The 11,256-nt window shown below is 47.7% G+C and overlaps 1 protein-coding gene across 4 annotated transcripts in view; it reads left to right on the top strand.

Moving 5' to 3' along the window:
• VCL (vinculin) overlaps positions 1 to 8,020 on the top strand; it is a 117,854-nt gene extending 109,834 nt beyond the window's left edge. For 2 of the 4 annotated variants that reach the window (XM_001364377.4, XM_056819803.1), the window contains exons 18-22: positions 456 to 641; positions 2,751 to 2,951; positions 4,839 to 5,042; positions 5,351 to 5,455; positions 6,126 to 8,020. In XM_001364377.4, the coding sequence (XP_001364414.1) occupies positions 456 to 641; positions 2,751 to 2,951; positions 4,839 to 5,042; positions 5,351 to 5,455; positions 6,126 to 6,272 (843 nt within the window). In that variant the 3' untranslated portion in view covers positions 6,273 to 8,020. The remainder of the gene's footprint in view (positions 1 to 455; positions 642 to 2,750; positions 2,952 to 4,838; positions 5,043 to 5,350; positions 5,456 to 6,125) is intronic. The other 2 variants (XM_001364451.5, XM_007478429.3) reach the window with 1 other exon arrangement.
• Positions 8,021 to 11,256: the final 3,236 nt, after the last annotated feature.

An 11,256-nucleotide genomic window follows, 5' to 3' on the forward strand; every position in this document is an offset into this window, starting at 1 on the left:
ATAAGAGGAGTGAGGGGATTCATCCCTTTCATCCATGCAGCTCCTTAGTGATGGAGCTGGCACTAGAACTCAAGCCTCCTGTTTTCAGTCAAGTGTTCTTGCTCCCAGATAACCCAGGAGAGCATCTTTCTACCAATGATATTGGCTTTGGCATCTGTTGAGCTGAGCTGAACTAAAGCAATTAGTGATGGAGTTTTTAAGGGGAAACATGGAAAAAAAACAAAAACAATTTACTCTTGGTCAGACTGAGAAAGGTAGTCCTTTATATAGATTAATGGCAAACTTGGGTGGTTACGGGTATAGGTGCAAACAAGGATGTGAGAGTGGATGGCCTTTATGGAGTGGATTTTCCTTTTTGTGTGCGGGTGGTTCCTTAGCCAGCTGGTGGAATTAGAGGAAGGAGAATGCGGTCCCTTGGGGCTCCAGTTATAACAGAGTGATTGTTTCTTGCCTAGCTGACAGATGAGCTTGCTCCTCCCAAACCTCCTCTGCCTGAGGGTGAGGTTCCACCACCCAGGCCCCCTCCACCGGAGGAGAAGGATGAAGAGTTCCCTGAGCAGAAGGCCGGGGAGGTGATTAATCAGCCAATGATGATGGCTGCCAGACAACTCCATGATGAAGCTAGAAAATGGTCCAGCAAGGTAAGTTTTGAAGGCTCTTCCTAGATCTTTTTCCTCTGAGAAAAGACATATCCTTAGTGAGACTGAAGAGCCAAACTGCCAGAGCCTATTAGAAACGATCCACATCTTGGATTATTTTGGGTAGGTGTTTTCTCTCTGGTTCTTGTGGCCCTAGGTGAAGCAGGATATGCTTTTTGAAAGTCTTTGGTGGCTATTGGTTTCTCTTGTGTGTGTGTGCTGGATTTGAAAGATGGAATGTGTGTAATTTGAGGAGAGACACCTCCTTGAGAGGACCTTTGCCCTGACACTGGATCAATTCAGTGTCCTTCAGCAATCACGTATGTATGGGATTATCTTCCTCTTGTGTACAGGATGGATTTGGATTTACCATTGCTAATTATTAGTGCCTTGAAACAGGAAACTATTTCTTGGGCTGCTCTGTTGCTGTTAGGTAAGGCGGTCCCATTTTCCCCTCAATCAGTGGTTAGATTGGGGCCAAAGCTCTTGCTTTGGGGTTTTTCTTTGTTTTCCTTTTCACATACTGACCTCTGGGGAACATTTTAAACTTGTGGTTTGTCCTGAGTCCTTGGCTTATCCATCTCAGTTGCTATTCCCTCAGGCAGAGAGTGCCTGTTTTGTTTTTTTGCTATTTTCCAAAGCCCCTCCCTAGGATCCCTTTGTTGGAACAGGCTTCCCTCCTGATCAAGTGACTTTGTTTTTTCACTCTTTTACTTAGCGTGTAGCTATGATGCCATTGTTGAAACAGGTTTCCCCTACAGTGATCTTTTAGTTTCCCAGTGCTGTGTTGTCAGAGGTTTGGAAGGCAGAAATACTGATTTTAAAGTCTCTGAACCCTAGTGTTGGTGCTACTTGCTGTGGTTAGGGCTATGTAGCTGGAAGGGAGAAGATCTGGGAACCAGATCTCAGAGCCAGTCATATGAGTTTGATTTTTTTTGTCAGGCTTCACAATCCTTTTATGACCAGGACTCGGTTCTTTTTTTTCCTTGGTTGCCTTTTGTAGGCAATTCCAAACATTTCTTAGCCTACCACTTTCTTCATATACTATTCCTGTTTGGGACTCATGCTTTCCCTAGTTCGAGGCGACATTTAGGGGCGTTACTGGGACCTAACCTCATCCGTAGCTGGTTGTGAAGCCAGTGCATTGCTTTCGCTGTGAATTAGAGACAGCTTCCGGAAAAAGTGACTTGTCTGTTTTGAATAAGAACAGTTTGAGTCACACCTAAATTTTCTGTTATTTAGGGTGAACGCAGTGGGCCCTGGGTGTGTTTGGAGAGAATGGGATCGCTGTCCCTGAAAGTCTTCTCTTGTAAAACTTAGATGCACATCTGTGTACATACAAGTGGGGCAGCTAGGGGGCTCCGAGGATAGAGGGCCAGGCCTGCCGAGGGGAGATCCGAGGTTCCAGCCGATCCTGCCTTGCTACGTGACCTTGGGTATGTCACTTAGCTTCCACTGGCTATCCCTTATTGCTCTTCTCCCTTGGACAGAAGGCACAGGCTTAAAAAAAGCACATACACGTACTTTGTGGCGTTGGAGGTTGAACTAAATGACTCCCGACAGTCCTGTCCAGGGGCAGGATGCTTGATGAGCTCCACGGAACCTTGCTCTAAGTCCACCCACGTGACTTGCTCCCCTTTCCGCTTGTTTGCCTGACAGGATTTGGTATTTGGTGCTATCTGCTGTGTCTATTCTTTGTATTCTCTTTATTCCTGAAGGAAGCAGCACTCCCTACCTGGCAGCCTCTGCGCTGACCCATGCCTCTTCCTGGGCTCTAAGGTAGCCCGCCGTGCACCGGACCTGCCCGAGGGGTCAGCCGGCTCTGCTTTCTCAGCCTTCTGGCGCGCTCCTTCCTTTCTAGGGCCTCTTAGGACTCCCCTCGGAGCGGCCTGACCCGACAGAAGAGTACTGGCCGCCCCCCCCCCCCCCCCCCCCCCAAGGGTTCGGCGCCGACCCCTCCCTGCCTTTGTCCCCTGGGGAATCTGGTGCTTTCTTTCCCATTCCGGGGGACTTTGGTTACTAAACCCGAGGCTGCGTGTCACACTAGTCTCTCCGGGCCTCCTGCTTCTACTAACTCTGTCCCTGTTTTCATCCTTCCCGCCCCCCGAAAAGCCGGGCAAAGAAGCCTCGGACACAGGCGTAGGTGTCGCTGGGGCGGTCGTGGCCGATGAGGCGGGGTTTCCTCTCCCCTCTGACAATGAAGACGATTATGAGCCTGAGCTGCTGTCAGTGCCGACCAATCAGCCGGTTAACCAGCCCATTCTGGCCGCCGCTCAGTCTTTACATCGAGAAGCAACCAAGTGGTCTAGTAAGGTACTGATGGGTGTCCTCCCGCCGGGGATTGCGCCCACTGCATCCGGCCATGTTCCGCACGGACGCCTTGCACCACCTGTGACCGCGAGGCCCAGGCGTCTGGAGGGGCGGCCTGTGTCTGTGTGCACCTCGTGGTCAGGCGAGTGGCTTCACCAGGGGTTAGGTCTGTCGGTGCCGATGACCAGCTGCACTCGTGTCGGGGGGCTGGACGCTTCCTCTCTCCTCTTTCCCACTTTGACCTGCTGCCTTCCCCGCACTGGTTAGCAGGTTATACCATTGTGGGCGAGGAAGAGGGCACCGAACCGAGTCTCATGCTTTGTGCCTCTGCTGTTTCCATCCACGGCTCAGAGACCAGAGCGAATGTGGACGAGGAATGGCTTTGTATGGCAGTCCTTGCTGCCTCGCACCTGGCTGTATGGCAAGCGCTGGCCTCGCCTGGAGGCCGCTCTCCCTTCATTTGTCCACTTCTCCGTCCCTCGGGGGGAGGGGCGGAACCAGCAGAGCCTTGCACCGGGCAACCATGGGCTGATGTGCATTTGAGATGACGGGGCACCGGTGGTTTTGTTTTCTCTCCTGTGGATCTGTTATGCTGCAAGGCATAAGGTGTTTGGTATGTGGTAACTAACCCAAGTCATGAAACTCCAGGGTGACGGCATCTGCGTTTAAGACTTGGCCCCTGCAGGGCCGTCTGGCACATTTCCCCAGTGTGGAATCTGTGTGTGCGTGCGTGTGCCTTCTTCTTCTTCTTCTTCTTCATCATCATCATCATCATCATCATCATCATCATCATCATCATCATCATCAGTCTTAAGTGGCTGCCCTTCTTACTTAGATGACCAGTCACTGGTCACTAACACCAGTGACCTCTTCCATCGCACTTTTGCTCTTTTAGGATCCTGCAGGGATGTGGCTTCTGGGTACCCAAAACCCAGCTGGAAGACTGAGGGGAAAATGACTAGACTGTCGGAGCTAATTTTTCCATTTTTACTCTTCTTCTATTCATGGGCATCCGTACCAGAGATAAAAACATGAAACAAATGACGTGGTCGGATCCAGCCCCGCTTTTCCCGTTAGCACGTCCATTTGGGTTTTCTAGAACAACGATGCCAAACCCAATGGTTGTGTGTCGAGCAGGAGAGGGGAAGGGGATTCTTTTTTGGCTGTTGGCAGATGATCTCTGGGGTAGTTTCAGCACCTGCATTAGCTCTTGTCCATGTATTTGGCCTGCCTGTTCTTGAAATCTGATTTTGCCCAGCTTGAGTTTCCCTTCCTCAAAGGAACTACAGAATTGACTGTGGGCCTCCTTGAATGTGGACATTTACAACAAAGTCGGATTAAATACAGCGACTGGCACTAAAGATGGGAGGCGGTGGGCTGAGGCTCCCACTTTGCCACCAGTCAAGGATGCAGAGTTCTCCTGGATTAGCAGGGAGACGTGCATAACTGCTGTCCTGAGGATCTTGGGTGAAAGTTGATGGAGCTTTAGGCCGGCTGCTCAGTACTTTTTCCCTTGGGTCAGCTCCCTTGCTTCATCCCTGTGCCCAGGGGAAGTGTCTCTCTAACAAGCCACTCCTTTCTTGGTGTGATTAACTTGAGATGCCGATGTGCCTGCTAACCGCCCGTGAGCAGTCCTTGTGGCCGACTAACACCCAGGGCTCATCCCTTTGCAGTTGTGACGCTGCTTTTTTTTTCATTGCTGAGGGCCGGGGAAAGGATGCCATCTCACTAATCTCTTTGGTCGGTTTCTCCAGGACTGTGCATGTGGCTCGAGGTTGAATTCCTCCCCTCCTGTCCCCTTGAACAGCTGACTGCCTGCCTCCTCTTTCCTCCGTGTGCTCTGGATTCCTTCCCTGCTAAGTTTTATTCCCTGGTTCTGATTCTCTTCAGGGTAATGACATCATTGCAGCAGCCAAACGAATGGCCCTGCTGATGGCTGAGATGTCACGGCTGGTGAGAGGAGGCAGTGGCACCAAACGGGCACTGATTCAGTGTGCCAAGGACATCGCCAAAGCCTCTGATGAGGTGACAAGGCTGGCCAAGGAGGTGGCGAAGCAGTGTACCGACAAGCGCATCCGAACCAATCTCTTACAGGTAAGGAGAAGACACAGGGAGGAACAGGTAGCGTAGAGGAGCACAGAGGAGGGGAGGAGACATAAGTCAATGACACATTAAACCTGAGGGATGGAGAGATTGGGGGGAGGAACATGAATTGTAGAAAGAAAGCAAAAGGAATCGTTTATGAAATAAGGAAATTTGGATGAGGCTTTTTTCTGACCACATGGACAAGTGTTCCAGCTGTCTTTGGAGATCTTGGGGGATATGGGCTCTTTGAGGAACCAGCTGCAGGGTTATCAGTGAGTAGGAAGTCCTGAGCGCTCGTGGTCATTTTTCCTCTTCAGGTGTGTGAGCGAATTCCAACCATTAGTACCCAGCTCAAAATCCTGTCCACGGTCAAAGCCACCATGCTGGGTCGAACCAATATCAGTGATGAGGAATCGGAGCAGGTGAGTATTTCACTGGCGTCCCTCTTTGCCACGACAATTGACCTCCAAAATGATGAGGCCCGGAACAGGCTGCCAACATTTTACCTTTGGGGGAGTCCAGGCTCTCAGCCTTCTGTTACAGATCAGAGTCAGAATTTAACAGCACATTCTCTAAATAAGAAAGCCGGGATCGTACATTGGACATAGGAATGGTGACAGCTCACCCGTCGTCAGGGGTGATCCCACCGTCTTAGTGGGAAGATATTTCATGTGTATTAGAAGGCAGTTCATGAGGACAAGGGCTGTAGGGATCCAGCTTGGAGCCAATCTCGGGTCTTTCTGACGTTAGGCTGTTGGCCGATACCTCACTGTCACACGAACATTGTAGGGCAGCTACACTTGTGTCTGGGGGCTAGGCATGGGGGCGCCCACAGGGCTTGAATTCCTGCTGCTGGTGGCTCATGTGTTTGGGAGTTCTGAGGTGCAGTAAGGTTAACCCCACTAAGGCTAGCCCTACCCTTAGGGAGCCGCTGGGAGTGGAGATGGGCTCATGCTCGTAAAAAGGGAAGCTTTCCTAACCAATCAAGTCCTTCTGGCCAGGGTCTGTCTCTGTTTTCCTATCTGTTGTACTGTATTGTGAGGTCGTCACTGTATCGTTCAGGTATTCCTTGACTGTGTTCTTTTCTTCCAGGCCACAGAAATGCTGGTTCATAATGCCCAGAACCTCATGCAGTCTGTGAAGGAGACCGTTCGAGAAGCAGAAGCAGCATCAATTAAGATTCGAACAGATGCTGGTTTCACTTTGCGTTGGGTTCGGAAGACTCCCTGGTACCAGTAGCTCCAAGAACATTCATCGCCCTGCTTGCCTCTCCTCCCATCCTCTTCTCCCACGTCCCCCCTGCTTGGCTCACTCCTTTCTAAGCAGGAATGAATGTAGCCCAAGGCCCTGCTTGCTTCCGGGGGTGAGGGTCATACTCAAGCCTGTTTCCCCCCAAAAGGCTCAGCCCAAGACCCCCACACTTGTGTTTATATTCTCCTTTGCTTCGGGGCTGTATGTAATGTCTCTCCCTAGAAAATCTCTGTACTCTTAAGCACTCTGGCTCATGGACTTTATTTACATAAGCTCAGAATTCAAGTAGGGAACACTACCTTCTTATCCTGTCCAGACTCCATCCTTTGGAGAGGAACCACCCTGGCTGCCTCCAATATTGCGTGTCGCTGCTCCGCAGACTGCCTGTGGGGCGGTGCTGCAGGGGTGAGCCGAGGCAGCTGGCCTTGGTCTTTCTCCACCTGTCCTTTCTTTTCCTTTCCTGTGTCCAGAAGCACAAGCCTGAAGATTCCTTTCTCTACTAAGTAAATCATGACATCACGGGTGATGGTATGAATCATGCTGTAAAGTACGGCATCTATGCCAGGGAAGCTCTGGGAGCCCTTCAAAGGGGTGAGGGGGAGCCCTGCCTGCCCGCTGGCTTGGGTAGGCTTTCCCTTACCAAACACGGGGTGTCTTGGTGCTCGTCTCAGCCAGGGCGTTGCCAGTGGGGCCATAGCCAGGCAAGGCACGCTTTGTCCCTGCCCTCCAGAGGACTTTGCTGAGGCCTTAATGAAATGCTGCATCAGAGTGCTTGGCCGCATTGTTGTGTTCCCGCCACTCATTTTTCTCCCTCCGTTACGGATCTGGAGGAGATCTAGGTGCTTTTTTGTTTCTGGAACTTTGAAACATCCTTTTCTAACTCAGCTGAAGGTTTTTCCGGTCTGGGTGAGACGTCTCCCCGCCTGTCTTCATGACATGCCTTCAGTGCATCGCCAGAGTGTGTGGACAATCAGACCTCCCCCACCCTCCTCCCTGCATTGTGGTCTGAAGTGGGTAACATTTCATTCACTGGCCTTGTAACGATTTCCTGGGACCCTGCTAAGTAGCCGAGACACCTGATAGGAGAAAATCCGATGGTGAAAAGGACCGAATGAGAGCTTTACTTGAATGTCCTTGGTTTTCTTCACTTGTGTTGGATCCCAACCCTGACTGTGTAAAGTCTGTCTTAAGTTAGTCTTGTACATTCAGGCTTCCTCTTCTTTTTAATGAATGATACGTGTTCTTGAGGTTCTAAGAAGACTTAGTACTCTTAGCACAGTGCCTGGCACATAGTAGGCGCTTAATAAATGTTGATCGATCGACGGATAATAGAATCATAAAGAGTTGGGACCTCAAGACATTTATCTAGTCCAGCTCCATAACTTCTTTAGTTGCTTATGTGATATAAATGCAATATTAATGCCTTTAAAAATAAATCTATGCCAAAGATCATGTTTTGTTTTATTAAAGATTGCTTAAAGAAAATAGGAGAAATCATGTTTGCCATTTCAGTTGCAGGGTTCTAGCCACGCTGCAGTATACTTTATGCCGGTTGTGGTTCTCTCACCACCAGTGTTCCAGCTTTGGTGAAGCAGATTCAAAAACATCCCCTGAACGTTGGTTAGAATTACCACTAACTAAAATAACTGTTTATAAACTAGGATTTGTTATATGCAAATATTTTCTGTCACCTCTTTGTTCTCTTAAAAATAAACAAAATGCATTTGTATAAATAACGGAAGAGATGGTGTATTATTTGAGCAGCACTAATTTTCAGGTCAGACATTGGGCTTGGGAGATTGATACACTCAGTGAATCTGTACCGTTACTGCTGTGGTCGAGATGTGAATTTCCCGATTTCTCATATCTCATCACAGTAAGTTTAGGAACATGTCAAATAAGCACATAATACATTTTTTGTGTTCCCATTCCCGGACCACCTCTATCAATCTAAGGAAAGGTAGCAGTTGAGACAGTGGTGGTTCGACCTGCCCGGCCCATTCTTTTTGCTTGCTTTGTAGGTGGCAGTTGGTGGGGAGTTGGCTGTGCTTGAAAGCAGGCCTGATACAGGATACATGATCTTGCCTTTACGGCTATTCCCGGTGCTCTTGAGCTCCCTGCCCACTGGTAGAAGCTGGCGGCAAGAAGGTGGCCCCCTTGTTTATTGTTGGGTCAGGCTGGAAGCTGGGCTAGTGGTTGGGGGAGGGTGCTGCTATCCCAAGGCTCTTGGGTTCAGAGTCCTGGACTGTTTCCATTAGGGTCCAAGGGTAAGTGATAAATCCCAATGCTAAACAAGTAGTTGGATTCACAGTCCTAGCAGTCTCCATTGAGAAGCTGAGGGAAGGGGCAGCTAAAACATGAGTTCACATCTAGTCTCAGCCACTTCTGAGCTGTATTGTCCTGGGCAGGTCAATTAATCCCAACTGCTAGTCTTTGATGCTCTTCTAAGACACAAGGTATATGCATTTAAAAATAAATCTGAGGGAAGTGATGGTCAAGGTGGTGGTGACAGTTTTAAAGGTACCTGGTGTACCTACTACCACCTGTCTCTAAGGTTATCTGCTATTTCAATTTAGTTGGCTCGCCCTCCCCATAGGTCAAGTTGAAAGATAGTCATCATCTTCCTGGTCCTTCTCTTCTCTAGCTGAATTATACTCAATTCCTTCTGCTCATCCTCTATTCCATACATTCAAAGACCTCTGTGGTCTTGACTGCCAATGGATGCTTGAGCATGCCAATCAGTCAACAAGCATTTGTTCATTTGTTTTTTATGGTGCTAAGCTCTGAAAATACAAGTACAAAAATAAAGTCCTTGCCTTCAAGGAATTTACCTTCTACGGAGGGAAAACAACACAAAAAGAAGCTGTTAAATGTGGGGATAAGGAGATGGTACGGGACCATAGTAGAGGAAAACTGAAGTAGAGGCTGGAGAATGAGATAAAATTGGCTCAGGCATCCTCATTAACTGAGGGTTCTGGGAAGAGTTGTCCTATCAGAGGCAAAGGCCACAAAAGCAAACTTCCAACATGTGAATTCCTGGCCTGGAGTGAGGCTTTAGGATAGTAGAGGAAGTCTGAAATGGAGCTTGGAAAAGAAATGTTTTTAGAACACAGCACCCAGAATTGAACATGACACTGCCTGACAAATAGTGGGATCACCTTCTTCCTGTTAGCCCTCTCCCTTAGTAAAGCTCTTGACCACATTGTTTCTTTGGATGCCACACCACAATGATGGACACAAAACTTAACTAAAAGGCTGAGATCTTCAAACTGCTACCTATACCTCCTCCATCTTGTACTTGTGAAACCAATTTTTTGTACCCAAATGTTTGATTTATCCCTATTGTATTGTTTCAAGGCAGAGGAGTGGTAAGGGCTAGGCAATGGGGGTTAAGTGGCTTGCCCAGGGTAAAAACCCAGCTAGGAAGTGTCTGAGGCTAGATTCGAACCTCTAGGTCTGGCTTTCAAGCCACATCTAACTGTCCAGTCTACTGACTTCTATCTTACTAGATTCAGCCCAATCTGAATCTGTTCTCCAGTGTTAGCTATCCCTAATGGTGTTGTCTGTCTGCACACCTGAAAAGAATATCATCTACACATTTACCCAAGTTACTGATAAAAATGCTCAACACAAGATCAACTATAAATCCCAGAGGCACTCCCCTGGAGACCTTCTGCCATAATGACTATTTTTAGTCGGGCCACCTACCCAGTTTTGAAACCGGCCATTTTATTATCATCTAATCCACATCTCTGTCTTCTCAAAAGCGTGAGAATCGGATCCAGAACACAATTTCCCTTTGCAAAAGATGAAATGATCATAAAGTTATTACTTGCTCTCCTTTTGGTAGAGCTCCAGTGGATACCTGGAAAAGTTCCCCACTACCACCAGGCTTGGGAATGGCTTCTCAAACCCCTCTATTTCCTCTCTTTTGAGATATATATGTGATAATGACACCGTCATTTTTGTTTTCTCTTCTGCTGACATTAAACCCATTGCTTTACATCATGTTTTGCCACTTCTGGAATGTTTCCCATATCCATATACCTTTTTCCAAGTCAGTCTGTTTTTTTGGAAGAAGGTATATTTGGGTGCCATTTCATTCTACCAAATTTTCTAAACCCATAAGAGGTCAACTTTGCCTCTTTACTTTAGGTACTGCTACTACATTTGCTTGGCTTGCAGAACTGACTTTGGCTAGGGGATGCAGGTCCTAACTGCTTAGGACTAGCACTTTCATCTGACCAGAATGCCTGTTCCACCAATGAGCCCAATATGTGGATGGCAAGGTTCCTCCAGGTTAGGTACTTGATAATGAGCAGTTAGATTACTTTCCCGTGAAGGTTTCTGTCTTTTCTGCTTCCTGTGATGGCTCCTCCTTGCATGAAGGAATCCGAGTAGGAAAGATATGTTTTTCATTCCTAATTCTGTGATTTTTGATGCTATCAACTCAGTGCAATCAAGGTAGAAGGGATTTCTTTATGTACTTAGGGTTGGATGTGTGTTTTGGCTAAGTCAGTCTGGGGCCTGTATCTATCCAATTAGAGCTGTCTGTCCTGATAATCCTAGAGTACCACAGGGGTATACATAGCAATAGTGTTTCTGGGATACATTCTGTAATATACTGGTATCTATGTTTGGGGAAACAAAAATTCTCTATTATAAAGAGTCAATCTAGGATTTGTTCTCAGGACATATTCCTTTACAAGTATCAGGAAATGGAATATTTTCAGCTTAGTTTGAACTATGTGCTTTTAAGAAGGGTTAAATTAAGTGCTATTATTAAGCTCCAAATAGGGTTTTGCATTTTGTGGGAAGAGTGGATTTAATTACCTTCCACTATTCATGTATCTACAGTCAGAAAGGTGACACTTGTTTTTAGGAGAGATCATATGCATGGCTGTTGACATGTCTAGTCCTGGAGAATGAGAACTGGGAAGGGGAGGATATGCACTTCAGTTTGATAGCTCTT

This window comes from Monodelphis domestica, chromosome 1, assembly GCF_027887165.1.
Source record: "Monodelphis domestica isolate mMonDom1 chromosome 1, mMonDom1.pri, whole genome shotgun sequence".
Lineage (NCBI taxonomy): Eukaryota > Metazoa > Chordata > Mammalia > Didelphimorphia > Didelphidae > Monodelphis > Monodelphis domestica.